The 17,968-nt window shown below is 40.6% G+C and overlaps 1 protein-coding gene across 2 annotated transcripts in view; it reads left to right on the forward strand.

The window, feature by feature from the left end:
- Positions 1-3,435: 3,435 nt before the first annotated feature.
- Positions 3,436-17,968, forward strand: part of AASS (aminoadipate-semialdehyde synthase) — a 55,638-nt gene continuing 41,105 nt past the window's right edge. For both annotated transcript variants that reach the window (XM_033098987.1, XM_033098988.1), the window contains exons 1-3: positions 3,436-3,532; positions 12,541-12,765; positions 17,076-17,252. In XM_033098987.1, coding sequence (XP_032954878.1) covers positions 12,556-12,765; positions 17,076-17,252 — 387 coding nt within the window. In that variant the 5' untranslated portion in view covers positions 3,436-3,532; positions 12,541-12,555. The remainder of the gene's footprint in view (positions 3,533-12,540; positions 12,766-17,075; positions 17,253-17,968) is intronic.

Below are 17,968 nucleotides of genomic sequence, written 5' to 3' on the forward strand. Positions count from 1 at the left end.
ATAAAATAGTAAGCCCCAATAATAGCTCATATGTATTGAGGACATGCATCACTTCATCTTTTTTGGGAACATAATCTTCTGTTTCCCATTTTCTTGATGGGGAAATGAGGCTTAAAGAGACAAAGTGACCTGCTAGTGAGTTGGCAAAGGAGGGGTTTCATCTAAGTCTGATTCACTCCAATCTTTACGTGCGTAACTACCTTCATGGTCTCTCAGGAAGAACAGTACGTAAGCAAGGAACAAGTAGCGAGCAGAGAAAGCAAAAGCTGGTGGGAGAAAGAGAGTCAGCTTGAGTGGCCTTGAATCAATTTTCCAATTTCGGAAGGGTCCACCCAGCACCTCACTTGGGTGGAAGGGTTCTCCCATATTGAAGGAGTCTGAGGGTTGACGGTGGGGCCTGACCTGGGGTGTATTCAAGCCTCGTTTTTTTCTCTCATCCATTTTCCCCTTTCATTATGACAAAATTTGACACCTGTCACACATATAATAAATTTGACTGTGACAGAAAACATTTGAATTCCCCATTTTATGAAACAGTATTTCTCATGTGCATATTTTGCAAAATTCCTGAACATCACAAGCTTTTGGGCAGTAGTTTGGAATGCAGAGAGGCAGGATTTTGGGCCACGTTACTGTTTCATTGGGGTGACAGCACGTCAGAGATGCATGAGATTTCCAAGTCAAGCGAGAGAGAAGCTGACTGAGCCTCATGGGCCCTTGGTGGAGTCACCACTCGCCAGGGCCCTTTCCCAACTTTGTTCATTCAGGAACGCAATTTTGAGAGTTTTCCCATGAGTGTTCAGCCATTTGCAGAGTAATTTACAGTGATCAATCATGGGATTCATTCATCCCAATGAGCCTTTGTGTAACACCTTTTGTGCTGAATTTTCTTCTTTGACCCTTCTAGAACTTCTGCCTCCTTCTCTACCTGCTCTGTCCCTGAGGGACTGACCCTGATGGACTGCACCAACCCTCTGGCTTTCCTTGTGTTCAGTATGTAGAAGGCACTAGCAGGAGATGGGAGGGCAGGAGAGTGAAGTAAGGTTATTCATTTCCTAGGTCAGGGGTCTGCAAACAATGACTCTTATTCCATATCTGGCCTGCACTTTGTTTTTATAAATAAAGTTTTATTGGCACACAGCCTTGCCCAATCATTTAAGTACTGTCTATGTCTGCTTTTATACTCAAATGGCAGAATTGAGTAATTGTGACAGAGATCTGATGGCTTGCAATGCCTAAAATATTTATTTTTCTGGCTCCTCACAGAAAAAAAGTGTTGACACCTGCTTTAGGTAGTTCCTTCTGTGGGTGGAGTTACTGATTCCTTAGGCAGCTCCATCCCTGCCCAAAGTCACCTTTGTCAGGTGGCACTCCCTATAGCTTCAGCTACACCATACCTAGATCGCTTTCTGAGTTCTGGTAACCATTTCTTCCCCTGGCTCCATTAAGGCCTATGGGTAGTTCTTACCGTTGCTAGTCCCAGGGTGCCGCGCTATTATTTAGTTACCTTTCTTTACCCCTGCGCACCCTTACTCCCTTCATGTGACCTAATTTACCCAATTGGATTGTGCCATCTCTTTCTTTCTGAGACCCTGATTGACCTACTACATGTCACATGCATAGCATTGTGCTAGGATCACCGAAAGGAAAATAAAAGAAAGGCCTAGTATATGTACTTACTTTTGTTAAGGTTTTAAGGTGGTGATGACAGGTGAGAGATGGAGATAAGGTAAATACAAATGACTATTGGATATGGAAGACTATGGTAAGTATAACAAGAGAGACAAATACATAAGAAAGAAGGGAGAGAACATATCTGGTTGAAATATTCAGGGAAGGCTTCGTTGATGAAGTGGCGTTTGAGGTGAACCCTAAAAGATACGTTAGTTTTAAAGAGGTGGACATTTTTGTAAATGAGAATTGCAGGTGAGTGAACACCATGAGATACGTGGGAAAAATAAATAATTGCCAATTTCTTTAGCTAGGCACTTTGGATATCATTTCATTTTATCCTTATAATGACCCCATGAAGTAGTTGCTATTATTATCCTATTGACAGAAAAGGGAACCTAGGCTTTTTTGCAAACTAAATAACTTGCCCATGATTTACAGCTTGAGGAGAAAAACAGTAAGAATTCTGATCCAGGCTCTTAATCCTTAGGGAGATAGCAAAGCATGGATTGTGTTTGTGTTGGCTTCAGGCTGGTTCTGCTGTAACAAAGTTGAGATGGCTGATTTTAGCCATATCTTGAAGCAAGTGACACACTGTGTGAAGGACTTTGGTGATATTCTACAAATAGTCAGTAGCCCAGGGGCCTTTGGCTCAGGCCAATGAGAAGATCAGAATTGTATGCTTAAGGCAATAAGTCCAGGTAGTGTATAAAAGAGGCTTAAAGGAGGGATAATGGAGGGATTTTAAAGGAAGGAGTCAGCACCAGGGGTGAGGTTGTTAAGCCAGAGGAAGAACTGAAGCACACTTGGTGTTTTAAGCCTAACTAGATGCTGATTAGAAAGTTGGTGATATCAAGAATAGATCTGGGAAACACAACAAGAAGAGAAGACTCTAGAGGAGTAATTAGGAATTCGATTTTGGATGTGTGAAGCTAAGAATACCGAGGAAAATTCCAACTTCCAGAGAAGATTCTAGTTTTTCTGCAGGTAGAGATATGAGTGGAGTTTGTAAGTATGTTCTAGGCTCCTGATTATTGACAGGAGAGTTTAATGGTTTAACATATCTGTGGCAGGTATGAGAAAAATGTGTTAGCGAAAGCTATAAAAACAGGAGGGAAGATTACCCTCGGGCCATGGGCTCCCTAAGAGAATCACAGATGGGCTTCAGGTGGTCCTTCCGGCTCTAGTGCTGTTTTTATGAAACGCACTCTTCCTTGTCCCTCTAGAGCCACTTAGGGCTTTTAAAGGACATTGGACTTTGTCATATACACATGGATTCTTAATATTCATTATGGATATACTAATTTGTCAGTCTCAGTTTGCTGGGCTCTAAAACTGTTCTAAGAATTGTCATCTGCCTTCCTCAACTTGCTATGAGGCAGTGAAACTGCTTTGAAAAGAGCAAATCGCTAAACAAACGTGATACACGTGAGCTCCCAACTTTTGTCCGGGAGATACACACATCTGGGCGTGTAAGGCCCAGACAATTTGCGTCCTTCTCCGTCTCTGCTTGTCCTCTGCTATGGACAGTTACAAACTTTGTCAATAACTGTTCTGGGAGGACGTGATGCCCCACCTAAGGACGCAAGTCAGCGATCTGAAAGGCAAAAAGATTTTCGGGGAGGAGCAGGGGCGGGGCATGACCCAGCACCTGGCAGCGCCGCCGATTGGCGGAGGAGAAGGTTGTTCCCTCAGGGCGGCCGCTGATTGGCTGCGGGAGGGGCCTGACGTCCCCAGAAGTTGAGCAAACACCTCCTCCTCCCGGCTCGCATCCCAATTTCTGCCGGCACTTCGTGGCCTACCCTCGGTGGACCCGGGAGCTGGGAGCGGCGGGGACCGGTCGGCGCTCACGGAGGACGAGGTGAGGCGGGATGCCCGCAGGGGCAGAGCGGACGGGCGGCGGGCTCAACCTGCGGGACCGCGGGCGGGACCCGGACCGGCGGCCGCGAGCCGAGGCCGAGCTCTGCCTCCTCCTCCCAGCGCCGCGAGCCACCGGCGCACTCCCCGGACCCCGACTGCGCCTCGACGAGCTGGGGAGGGAGGGGGACAGGCGTTTGGGTCTCCCTGTTTAACAAGGAAGCGCAAGTTGGCGCAGCTCCGTCATTTCTGAATCAGAAGGGGAAAGGATGGCTTATTCGGATTTCTTTTCTGCTTTTGGCGGGGGGCAGGAGGTGCGGTTCCCGAGGAGCAAAGGGCTGGAGTTGAGGGTGCAGAGCGAGCGCCCTGTTAGTTCTTGCACCGAATGCTTATTTAGATTGGCTTGCTGCGGGGGGTGGTTGATGGAGATTGTGGGAGGAATCCTGCCCCCGCCGCTTTCTTTCCGCGCAGTTGGTTTCCGGTTGACCTTTCCAGCTCTGGCCTGCTTTGCCAGACTGATCACAATCTTCTCGCCCTTTCCATCTCGTGCTGGCCATTCTCTCTGAGATGAGGGCCCCCAGCCCCACCAACCTGCTGCTCCTCGTCCACACTCTAACGGAGAGAGGAGCTGGGCGAAAGTTGGGCACCTCGGACCTCAGCGCTGCCTGCGCTCCTGAGACCGTGCAGGGGCCGTGCCGGCCAGTGTGGGAGCGTGTCTCGGGAGTGGGCGCGAGTAAAAGCAGTGTGGTGCCTCCTCTGATGGATTGAACGGAGCTAACGCGTCCTGACTACTTCCAGAAGAGATGTGCTTTTCAGGCACTGATTTTCCGGGACTGGAAGTGGGGTGGAGCGTGGAGAGAGGGAGGGAGACAGCGAGTTCGGTAGCGTGAACAAAGATGAACATTTTTTGATGCTGTGGGTCATCAGTTGTCGGAATGTGGAGAAGATGTCGCGATACACAGGACTGAGCGATCACCGACCCAAGCAGTAGCTTTCAGATACTTTATTTTACGAAAATCACTGATGGCACAGTGTGGACATGTTTATGTCTATGTGTGTGTGTGTGTGTGTTTTGTCACTTGTGCTTTCCTTCCCCCTTCCTCCCCACCCCCCATAAAGGCTAGTGAACCTAGGGCTCCGTGACTTTCTGACAATGTAAACTGGTGACTTGTCTGCAGAGTGAGTTAGGAGGACAAAGGTTTAAAGCAGCTTTCCTTAGTCACTTTCCCACTCTCCAGAAATTCATATTTGTTATCAATCTCACTTACTATTGGTGACAGCATCATCAGAACTTTAATTTGAATTATTGCAATTGAAATTCTCCCCCCCACCCCAATTAACTAATGCTTTATTTAAGCCTTAACAGACCTTTGGCTAATGATTTTGGAAGTGATCTTTGGTGTGTAGGCAGTGCCCACTTACCCAAAACTTTTAATTTTCCAAATATCCTTTATCATTTTGTCACAGAAATAGCACCACAAACAGTGGCAAGTTTCCTTGGTGAGCGTCCCCGAACTCCTGAAATTCATGGAATCACAGAAACACTGTAAATTTTGAATGGGAAATAACTAACAATGTTATTACGATATCCGCGGAATCCCAGATGCCATCCTTGTAAGATGAATCACTATTTCAGGGATGCTAAAATGTGAAAAACATGTGTCTTAAATTTGATGAAATACAGTATTAAAATGGTAAGTTACGGTCTTGAACACCCATGCCTAAAGAATGAAGTTGAAGAGAGGGTTTCTTGGGCACCTTTTTCCTTCCCTGAAAAATACGAGGCAGGGAGGGAATTCATAGGAGCCGTTGTGAAGGCCTTACCATAGTGTGACAAAGAGCAAGGAAAGGTAGGTAGTGTCTTCTGTTAGTGGTGTGGCTGTGTCCATCTCTGAGGAGTGGGCAGGCTTGGAGCCTTTCATTTCTTAGCAATTATTGCGTGCTTATGTCATGGGAGGCAGAGCTCAGCACTTTATGCGTATTAGCTCAAATACAACAGCCTCTACTGCGTTTTGCCAATGAAATACAGACAGGTTGTTACGACCAAGGTCACAGAGTAAGTGGAGTCCAGGAACCCAGGCATCTGTGGAAGAGAAGAGTTGCTGTCCCTTTGGGGTATTCTTCTCTTGCAAACTCTGGGTTCCTGGTTACTGCAGTCCATGCAGGTAATCTAGACAAGTGTCTTGTCTCCCATAGTGTTTTTAGTGTTTTTGCTTCTCTGTTTAGTATACTTTAGCTGGATCTTCATGAGTTTGAGTGTCTATTTATGTTCTAAAATTCTAATAGAATATTAGAGCTGAAAGGGACTTTAGTATTATATTCCAGTCTGGATGGGGAAACTGAGGTCAAGAGGAGGAACCCCATAGCTAGTTATGAGTTTCCCATACGAGGTAGTTATGAGCTCCCAGGTCTGGATTTTCTTACTATGTTATACTACATTTCATAACATTCATTGGTCTAGCAATCTTGGCAAAGAACAGATCTTTTGTGGGGCGTTGTGGTGGTGGAGAAGGGAAGGTATGAGTCCATGTTCTTACTGGTGTGTCTATTTTGTTTTCTCTGCTGCATAGGTCTTTGTGATATTCATTTAAATTTGCTCATTTATTCATACTTTCTTTCTTAAAACATTTGAGTTCTCCTATGTGCAAGTCACAAAGATGAATAAAAAGCAATTTATTCCCTCAAAGCATTTCCAGTTTAGCAAAGAGACAGACAATTAAGCAGGTAATCGTTTTGGATCAGCCTCCAGTTCAGAACTAACTTTGCATTCCATCTCAGTGAAACAAAATCGGTGGGCTGCACACTAGGAGAGTTATGAGTCTCTTATCTTTGGATGACTGTGAGTAGCTGATGGGCTCCTGATGAGAACATGTGAATATTCTTAAACCAGATTAGTTAATAGTCATAGACTTCCCATCTCAACTCTACTTGTTGTTTTTGTTTGTTGGTTTCATTTTTTAAAACTTCTGGCCGACTATAAGGAATTTAATGTGGAAGCATTAAATGGTATATTACTCGGCCATAAAAAAAAGAAAAAGAAGAAATCTTACCATTTGTGACAACATGGATGGACCTAGAGGGTATTATGCTAAGTGAATGAAGTCAGACAGAGAAAGACAAATATCATATGATTTCACTTATATGTGGAATCTAGAGAACAAATAAAAGAGAAACAGACTCATAGATACTGATGGTTGCCAGATGGGAGGAGGGTAGGGGGCTGGGTGAAAAAGGTGAAAGGATTAAGAAGTACAGATTGGTAGTTGCAAAATAGTCATGATAATGTAAAGTATAGCATAGGGAATATAGTCAATAATATGGTAATAACTGTGTATCGTGCCAAGTGGGTACTAGACTAGTCAGGGGGTTCACTTCTTAAATCATATAAATGTCTAACCACTGTGCTGTACACCTGCAACTAATATAAAATAATATTGAACATCAACTGTAATTGGAAAAAAAAAAAGGACCACCCCTAGAAAAAGAAAAAAATAAGTAAAAGAATTTAATCACTCCATGCCACTACTTTTAAGTACAGAAGTGTCCTACCAGCCTAGGAGAAGGTGCTGTTAGAGCACGAGCTCACCCTTCTCCATTCCTTGATCAAAGAATAAAGTTTCTGCTCTGCTTTAACCCCCCACACACCCCGAAATAAAGGATGTACCTATGCAACAGGAAGTGCAAGGATGGAGGAGGTGTTACTGCATGCCCAAACCTAGTTCTAGCAAGTCCTGGGATTGAGAGGTATTTGGATCTGTTCTCGGCCATCACCAAGTATTCTTTTAATTTAGAACTCTTGTAACTCTCCAAGATTATTATGGTCTGGATACCAAATATGTAGTGTGGGCCAGGCAAGATTTATGTCCATGGAATTTCCTTCCCTTTTTTATACTAGTATCAGGGCTTCCTGAGAAACCATGTCTTTGTTTTTGAAATACATTTGCATTCTTTGAATGAACTGGAAGGGTGGGTAGTAATCATTTGTATTTCTCATCCATTTCCTTATTTTGTTCAACTCAAGACTATTCCATTGTTAGTCTCTCAATATTTAATCATGATGTGTGCCTGCTTAGTACACATAACTTGGCATTGAGAAATCTCTCCATGTGATTTGATAGTTTTAGTTTGAATCCCTGAATTATGTTCTAGTGGCATAATTTTAAAGATCTAAACTATAAAGACAAAGAGCACATCTCTGACTATGCGGGCTAGAGATGGAGGATTTGGCCTTAATTTCTTCAATAACGAATTTGTACTCCTTTGTACATGTCCCAATGGAAACAACAGGGATTAGAAGGGGCCACACGTAGCTCTTTTGTACTTAAGAAATTCTTGCATTTGCTTACACATTGTTCTGGTTTAGGTAGGTGGTTTGTAAGTTTAAAAAGTTTTCTGGTAGGGTTGATGCTATGGAAAGAAATGAAGAGACTTAAAGGATTTTTGAATATTTGATGTAAAAATACAAAGCTCCATGTAGACCTCAGCTCTGCTAATCCACCTACAACTTCTTACCCATGGGAACCAGCACAAATCAAATACATTGTTTTGTGGCATAAATCCTACCTGAGCAATAGCAGATAAATGTAACCTAATCCAGTTACATTGGAAAGGTCTGCCAATCTGAACAGCCGGCTGCTTTTCATTATGATTCATCCATGGAGCCTTGGAAAATGCTTTTATGAAACACGGAAAATGCCTTATTTCTATGGGGCTCATGATCTTCATCTGTATTATCAGGTTTTAGATTATCTTCTCTCTGGCCCATTCTGACTCTAATATTCAGTTCTAATCTGTCATTGATAATTCATCATCAGATTTTTATTGCGGCCATTTTATTAGAAAAAGTTGTCCCACCCTGCTCCTGTTGGATCCCATAAAAAGGAGCAGGGGCTGGGTTGCTGCTTCTTTACAAGTACCTAACGTCATGCTATGCACACCTTAAGTCCCCCCCAATTTTTTTTTAAATTAATGAAATCAGAACAATTCTCCTATAATTAATGGGCAAATGATAACTTCATCAAGAATATTTCTGGCTTTTATTATATTTTTATTTAAATATTAGAAAATATTCATGCTAGAAACAAATGACTGGCTACTACTATATTAATATATGTAATTGTACGAAGACAAATATGTTCACCATTTGAAAGGACCTTCCCAACGACGTAAGAGGTCCTCTGCGCATGAAAGTGGACTCTTTAGTTATAATCTTTTATAATACACCTCATAAAATCTGCTTTGGTTCCTTCATGTGATTTAGAGTGACGATATACTCAACGACCATGGTTTATTTCATGGTCACTGAAGGAAAATGGTGGGGTATGCTTGGAGTGCCAAGCTCTGCTCTATCTATCTATCTATCTATCTATCTATCTATCTATCTATCTATCGATCTATCGATCTATCGATCTATCGATCTATCATCCATCTATCATCTATCTATCTATCATCTATCTATCTATCTATCTATCTATCTATCTATCTATCTATCTATCATCTATCTATCTACCTACCTATCTGTCTCTCTCTCTAATCACCATTTTCATTCTCATTTTTTCTTGAAAACGATGGAAAATACCAAGAACATTTAAGCATGCCTCCCTGCCTGTTCTCATGTGTACATTGCAAAGATAAATCATTTGTAAGTTAATAGAAATTCTTAAGTCTTCCCCCCCATTGAGAGTTGGAAAGAGAGGTAAAATGGTACCATATAGTATATTCTATTGCTAGCGTCCATCCACTGTCCTGCTAGCCTCAGTACCTACCTACGCAATTCACTATAATATTCCCATGACTTCTAGAGTTATTTCAAATTCCCGATCCATCCTAGGTGAGTGAAAATGTGTACATTAGCGCTGTTCTTGTTTTACAAAAAACATAGGGAAGACTCTCTTAAATTTCATTTTCATGCTATTTGAAATGTTAGCCCTTCATGTGTTGAAGGGAAGACTAGCAATTGTCACGGGCAGGGTCTTATTCTCCTCCCCTGACTATGTGACACTTTTCCCCCTTATTCCTCTTCTCTTCCTCCTTAGTCTCTCTAGCTCTTTCTTTTTCTTCTCATGGCCTCTTGCTTTTCCACATGCTCTTTGTTCATGCTGCAGTAGGCCGCTATCAGCACCTGGCACTGTCAAGCAACCTCACCCTAGAGCCAGTGGTAAGCCAGGAGTCTTCTGTTTTGTTTCACGGAGGGCATTGCTAGGAATACATTACGTTTACTTCCTGATAGTCTTGGAGAAGTCCATATGGTCCAGACCAGGGAAATCCAGAACGGTCCACCTGGTCATTCCTGTGAGATACCAGAACCTGCAGCGCCCTACCTAAAAGCAGTTAAGAAATCCTCACTGTTAGGTATTTCTTGATGACCCTGGCAAACAATGAATAGTGGGCCTGGAAAGTTCTATGCTGAGACCAAGTTTCAAGTTCAAGCAATTACTAATACAGTTATACCTGTTATAATCAAGTTCTCCCCCCTAAGTTCCCAGAAACCTAGAATTTACCTTGGTAGAGACTCAGGGAGGATTTTTGGTGGCATAGGGAAAGAGGTAGATAGAGGCATCCCACGGTGGGGGGAGACCTGATCTTTTACTATAATTATTAAAGTCGATGACATATAGATCTGGTTTATTTCTGACCTGAACAGTCAATAGTAACAACATGTGTCAGATCTGTGTGGATCTATCTGCAGTCCTTGGCAAAGAAAAAAAAAATCCCGAGTGTTAAATATTAACCTAGGAATCGTGCTTCTGCTTAAAAGCAACAGCTCTGCTTGGCCTCCAGTTCAGTGTCTTCACCTGTGAAATGGGGATAATAATAGTATCATCTTCATAAGATTTTTGCAAGGAGAAAATCTGTAAGGTGTTCAGCACAGTGCCTGGATATTATGTTAAGTAAATGATAAATGTTGTTACACTTGTTTAAAAACAAAGTTACAAGAGTTATGATTTGAGAATTCCCTACAAAAAGTGAAAGTGAAAGCAGCTTCCCAAATAACTGCAGAGGGTCAGGCCCTGCTGCATTCTTTTCCTAGTCCCCATAGAACCTCTGACTTTGCAAATATATATGCGTGTTACATGTGTGCATGGGGCTGTGTCTCCCCTTGCACATCGTATCCCCAACCCAGACAGAGGAGGTGGAAAAAAGAGGAGGGATGGTCTCTGAGGGAGAGGAGCCTATGATTAGAAATCAAGGTGGGAGACACTATCATATCTTAATCTGTTCCCTCAGGTCAGCACCAAGAATTTCTACAAACAATAGAGGATGTGGGATAACCTGGTCACTGATGGTGCGGGAAATACAGCCCCTGATTGGAGGATGGGACCGTTTCTGGGCTTATCTGTGTGTTCAAAAGAATCGCTTGTCTTTGGAATTGGTTTTATTTGAGAACATAAGGATTCAAGTTCTATGGAATGCTGCAGTGTTTCTTTTGGTTTGGGGAGAATAAATGCCATGGCCTTGGGCTCGGGCTGTGCCTAATATAGTCTCTTAAAACCAAACTATGTAAAGACACCAAAAATTAGATAGAGTACCTAACAGTCTTTTACTGAAATGTTGATCGTCGGTATTTTAGCCCCAGTCTAAGAAGTCAGCCTGAACTGGTAGCCATCAGCTCCTTCCAGTTCTGTGTTCAGTGCCTTCTCTTCCTGCCCGCTCCGTCCTAAAGCCTTAGCTGGACTCCTTGCTGATTGTTTGGTTCTTTCAGTCTGTTGTGTTGTGAGCTGTCCTACAAATTTTCTAGCTCGGGTGGCAAGTAGTGTTTGCCCCCAGGAAATGTACTTGTCTGCACCACTGTTTGGACAACCCTTACCATCTGTATGGTGGGTCTGATTGAGAGGTTGCAGTCTGATGTAACAGAAATGTGTGCCATAGCATTTGCTAAATGCAGTAATTGGTAGGATATTTCTGGAAGGTGGGAAATCCTTTAGTTTCTATATTTTGATGCCAACTTTAAACAAAAAAAAGCTAAGGTTTAGCATTCAAATGATCCAGGAAATTATCATTGGAAATGACATTTGACTACCAAATGTATGTAGCCATATGAGGAAGGATAGAATACTATTTGATGTTTATGCTTTAAAGATTTATATAAAAGCTATTCCGTGCTGACACATAGTAAGCCTTTTGTAAACATTTCTTGATTGAATACATGAGGGGAACTATGCATTCTGGATTAGCAGTTAGAAAACTGGTTGAGACAGGTCAGGGTTTCATATAATAGGATGGTGTGGATGGAGAGAAAACCCTGGAAAGGGCAGCAGCGTGTTTTGAGCAACAAAAAGGTCTGTGAGGATGAGGCTGGGGGCCTAGGGGGGTGGGGGTGGGGGTTTAGGGCCGTGCTTCTTAAACTTCTGATACCTGTGGTGAAGGAACATGTGTGTTTGTTTCCTTAAATTTTCAATCTGCCGGGACCAATGCTTTTATAAAATTCAATAACAATGAATTACTAGAAAAATGATCCTGTGATATAAAGGTCTCTAAGTGCTAACTTTCCATTTCTGGACCAGTGAAAAGCAGTTCAGACGACAGGCTGCAAATCACACTCTGAGTGGCACTAATTTAGGGAATGGTCAGAGATGAAACTCGGAAGAGGTTGGAGCTAGATTATCAAGAAACTTCTACATGATTAAATGATTCCAAACTTTATGCTCTCAAAATTGGCATAAATTGTCTTCCTGTGTTTGCATTGCACGTTAACTTGCTTAAAACGTTTGTGCTGAATAGTTGTTTGATAAAACATATTTTTGTAAAAAAAACAATTGTTTTGGCTTAGCGGGTATGGGTTAGTGTCCCATATGTTGCTGGGTCCTTTTTTATGTTGGAAATAAATAACATGGGTTGTGGAAATTTGGGTTTGTTTGGGTAATGGAACACTATATCATCCAGGTTTTCTCTATCCTGTATCTGGTACCATCCGAGCTGGTCAGATTTTACAGCAGATTTCTCAGGAGACCAGAAGTGATCTGTGAGCCCTCCTGCCTTTGGTTGTCCGGTGCTCTGACGATGTCTTTCCAGTCACCAGGTTTCAAGATGCTGCGATTACAAAGGACCAAACTGGGTGGGCTGGGGCTCAGCCTTTTCAGAGGGCTTCACCACAAACCTGTGATGGCCGTGAGGCGGGAGGATGTGAACGCCTGGGAGAGAAGGGCCCCGCTGGCCCCCCGGCACGTCAAAGGGATCACCAACCTGGGGTACAAGGTCTTAATACAGCCTTCCAATCGCCGGGCCATTCACGATAAGGTAAATATGTCCAATTTTTTAAGTATGTGGTTATAAATATAATGACTCTGCATATGAAAATTAAGGAGCATCTGAGTGAGAAATAAAATGGTTGCTAGGGTCACTTAAATACCACATGGCAATAATCCTTTCCTTTGGTTATGAGATTTCTAGTTAGAATCCGTGATAGAGTCCACGATTCAACCAGTAAGTATTGTTTTCATCCATTCCATGCTTTCTCCAGTGGAGGGATAGAGGGATTGATTTGGGAAGGAGATGATATCCTTCTGTCCTTCTCTCTTTCATGTCTAGGACTGGGGAGCAGGGGCCAGGAGGACACTTTTATCTTTTCACTTGTCAGACTTGCCTCCAGGAAATGCTTCATTGAATAGAGGATGCCTGGCCAGCCACTGTGTGAAGCCCTGTACATTCATCATTCCGTTTGCTTTTCACAATAATCTTCTGATACAATTTTGACTCTTATTTTCATTTTAGAGATACACATGTGCTTTTTCTTCCCTGAACCATTTGAAAATATGTTGCAGACATCATAACACTTCACTACTACATGCTTCAATATACATTTCACTATCACTTTCCTACATGACTGTCATATCATTTTTACACCTAAGAAATTAAATAATATCATCTCACATAGCTCATTTTACATTCCCCATTGTTTCAAATGTCTTTTATGGTCTTGTATTTTAACTGAGTCTTAATTAAGATTTCTTCCATTTATTATTATGTCTCTTTAGTTCTTTTAATCTAAAACAGCAACCCCCCCGCCCGCCCTTTAGATTTTTGTTTGTTTCAATGGCATTGACTCTTTTTGAAGGTTCCACTTCTGGGTGTAAGTAGTCTGCTTTTTACCTCATGATTAGACTTAGCTTAGAAAAGACGTAAATATTCCATAAGTGCTATGTTCTTTCCATTGTATCACATCAAAGACACAGCAACTCAGGTTGTCACATGATTGGGAATGTGTGATCACTTGTTTGAGGTGGTTACCACCAGATCCCTCCATTGCAAGAGTACGTTTCTCCCTTTGTAATTTCTGAGTCATCTGTGGGATATTTTGAGACCTGTGAATCTCTTGTTTCTCAAAAACCTTTCAATTAATGACATTATGTCCATTGACAGTCTTTGCTGAAATCAATTTTTACATGGAGGCTTGCAAAGGAACGAGTTTCTGATTTGATCACTCTTTACAAGTTTATTTCCTGATATTCTGTATAAAAGCAATTTCCCTTAGTTTCTCCCTTCTCTCTTGCCCGTTTGATTATCATTATGGGTGTTTGAGCTTTTTTTTTTTTTTTTTTTTAAAGATTTTACTGGGGAAGGGGAGCAGGACTTTATTGGGGAACAGTGTGTACTTCCAGGACTTTTTTCCAAGTCAAGTTGTTGTCCTTTCAGTCTTAGTTGTGGCGGGCGCAGCTCAGCTCCAGGTCCAGTTGCCGTTGCTAGTTGCAAGGGGTGCAGCCCACCATCCCTTGCGGGACTTGAGGAATTGAACTGGCAACCTTGTGGTTGAGAGCACACTGGCCCATGTGGGAATCGAACCAGCAGCCTTCGGAGTTGGGAGCATGGAGCTCTAACTGCCTGAGCCACTGGGCCGGCCCGCTTGAGCTTTCTTTTCATTTAATGTATAATAATCCATTAGCTATCATTCTTTTTAATGTCCTAATTATTCCAAATTTGAGATAGTGAGAGTCGCTTTAAGGGGGCTACTATGACTTTGGATGTGAATCCTTTTATTAGTTGAGTTTCCTTGTCGCCTGCAACAAATTGTCCTAACCACACCTTGTGCTTTTCTTGCCCCACACCTGGAATTAGCCATTTCATCAGGGAACCCTGATTTCTTTTAGTTTAAAGAAAACAAGATCTGGTGTCTGGTGTTAGGCGTGTTTATTATTGCTGAGATTTTGGTGCTTTTACCCTTGGTGGACAGAGCTAAGAAATACAGAGACACAAACACACATACATATGTATTATTTAAATGAGTTAATATTGCTGTTTCCAATTAAAATTTAACATTGCAGGTTTTTCTTACCTTTAAATTTTTATACTATTTGCATCTGTTTTCTCCAGCAATGAAAATTTTAATTTCATTGATAACACTGATGCACATGGTTTGCTCTACCCTGTGATATACATAAAATAACTTTGGATTCACAATGCTAATATTACAATTAACGATAATCCTATTAATGCTAAAAAAAATAGACCTTAAAATGTCAAAAAAAAAAGTTCTCACAAGAAAAAATTGCTGTAATTATGTTGATGACGGATGTTAACTGGACTTACTATGGTGATCATTTTGCAATTATACAAATATCGAATCATTATGTTGCACACCTGAAACGAATATAATGTCAATTAAACCTCAATAAAAAACCCTATTAAATGGAAATTGAAAACCCTATTATATTTAATATTTCTTTGAAGTTTTTTTTTTCCTTTAGAATACATTTCACCAAAAATATTTTGAATACTGGGTTTAAAAGTAATTTGAGTTATTTTTTCTGTGTGGTTACATTGTCAATGTGATATCTAGTTGGATTCATTTATTATTGTTTCTACTACATTTTAATGTTTGCTTTTAAATCCTTTTGATTTAATTTTATTTTCAAATAATTTAAACATTTACGAGTTTCAAAGATTAAAACTGTGCATAAAAGATGTAATGCAGAGAAGTCTTCCTCTCATCTTGAACCCCTATAATTCCATTACCCCACCACCTCATAGATTACTATTTTCATTACTTTCTGATCTATCATTCTTGTTTCTTTTTGCAAAAATAAGCGTGTGCGTGTACGTGTGTGTGGGGGGAGGGTCTTATTTCCCCTTCAGTCTTATCCAGAAGGTTGTATACTTTATGAGTATATACTGTTTTGTTCCTTGCTTTGTTTAGTAAACAGCATATCCTGGAAATCGCTCCATGTCAGTTCATAGAGATCTGCTTCATTCTATTTAATGGCGATGTAGTAATTACTCCATTGTAATTACTTCATGATTTATTGTGATTTATTTAACCAATCTACTATAAATGGGCAAATAGAATGTTTTCAAAGAAACCAGGTATGGCCCATATGTTCATTCTTTTACCATCTCTCCTATTCATCTTTACTTTCCTTTGAAGTAGATTTCCAACTAGATTTATCTTCATTTTATTCAACTGCCACCTTTGATGTTCTTTTCATTCTGCTTGGATCGTGCCACCCCTTTATTTAAAAATCTGAAATGACTGTCTATTGTTTTCATGTACTAGCTATGTAATCTCAGTTAGCTGGGTAAGTCTCAGGTTTCCCATTGATAAAATTAGGATAATAATAGTACCTACCTTATGGAAGTTTTATGAGAATTAAATGAGATAATTCATGCAAAGAGCTTAGCAAAGCACATAGTAATTTATTGATAAATGTTAATGATTATTATTTTTATTTTTTGTCCAATAAAGCTCGTATTCACCATGATAGTATTCAATCTACTTTTCCAATTTGATTTACCCCCTTATGCCCTAAACATCTTTACTTTCCTGCCTCCACACTTGTGTACATTCTTTCAATGTCTTTTATTGATATTGCCATCAATAAATATATATGATATTTCCCATCTCCACCTCTCCAGTCCTACTCAGCCTTTTAGATTAATTTAAATTTCCCTATTTCCTTCATCAGCTCACTTGGAAATTATCTCAAAATCCATTAAGCTAATATATCACTTAGATTCTGTTGATCATAATGTTCTTGTGAATTCAGCCTCATTTACTGTGCTCCTGGCTTCTTTTTACTGTATTTTGTGAGCTCCTTTATAGGAAGGATCCTGTCTGTTTTCCTTTGTGTCTTATCATCTCAGCTCTAGCACAGACCACAGTACAGAGTCAGGCAGTAACAAATACTAATTAAACAACAACAAAAAAGAAAAACAAAAGTAAATATTGCAGATATATGTCTTTCTTTTAAAAATACACCTGAGTAAAAAATTGCTATTTAGCATTGAATGTTTCTGTGCATTGTTGGTACAAAATAAACATTGCACAATTATATTTAAATGCATGTGCTGGTGATCACAATTATTATGATGAAACTATAAACTGTTCTTAAATAGGAGTATGTGCTGAATTTTCAATTTTTTTTTGCTATAAAACATGTTAGATTAATCTTTAGTCAGCAAGTAAAAATATTAGTCGTTGTTCTATTATTTGATCTAATCCATACAGACTTTATTCTTTCAGTAGGTTGTGCCTTTAATTGCTACGCTTATTTATTCAAGAAAATATGAATACAACTAATCGGGGGAATAAATTTTAAGCTAAATTACATTCCCAGGAATATGTCAAAGCTGGCGGCATCCTTCAGGAGGATATTTCTGAAGCTTGTCTAATTTTGGGAGTGAAGAGACCCCCAGAGGATAAATTGATACCCAAGAAGACGTATGCATTCTTCTCTCACACAATAAAGGCCCAGGAGGCCAACATGGGCTTGTTGGATGAGATTCTAAAACAGGTAATTAGTGACCAATATTCATAGATGTTAACGTAGAAACACAATTTTTTATTTTACTTTGACTGTCAGTGGAGTTTCAGTTTTCTCTCAGCATCTAGGAAATATATGGTATTCACCTCCGTAGGAAAGGTGATCTACGAGTTAGTGCTTGAATAGTTCTGGTCTTAAGTCTCCTCTGCTGCGTAAGTTTGTAATAAGAGAATCAAACACATTTTATTCATTTTGCGTTTTGAAATGGGAAGCATGATAGAAGCTTGCCCCCAAACGATCATCAGTTGATAAGGCCGATTGGTCAGATATGACCAAGTAGAATTTTAGAGCTGAAAAGAACCTTAGGGATCATATAACGTACCACCCTGATTTCTCAGATGGAGCCCAGAGATGTGAAGGGACTTGACTGCAGTTGCACAGCTTTGAAAGGCCAGAACTGGAGTAGAGACAATTTTTACATTTATTAACATTCATAAGGGGGAAAACAAGCATTTTTTTTTTTTTGAGATAAAAATACCATGGGAAAACCATCATCTATTTAAAATACAGAGAATTCATTCAACAAATATTTACTGAGTGCCTGTGTTGTGTCTGCAGTGACAATAGACTATCCCTGTCCTCACAGAGCTTGCATTCTAGTAGGAGGAGACAGATGATTGATGAATAAAATACCTCACGTGTCACTTGGCGATAAGTGTAATGGAGATAAGTATGAAACAAAAGGA

Source organism: Rhinolophus ferrumequinum, chromosome 26 (genome assembly GCF_004115265.2).
Source record: "Rhinolophus ferrumequinum isolate MPI-CBG mRhiFer1 chromosome 26, mRhiFer1_v1.p, whole genome shotgun sequence".
Classification (NCBI taxonomy): Eukaryota; Metazoa; Chordata; class Mammalia; order Chiroptera; family Rhinolophidae; genus Rhinolophus; species Rhinolophus ferrumequinum.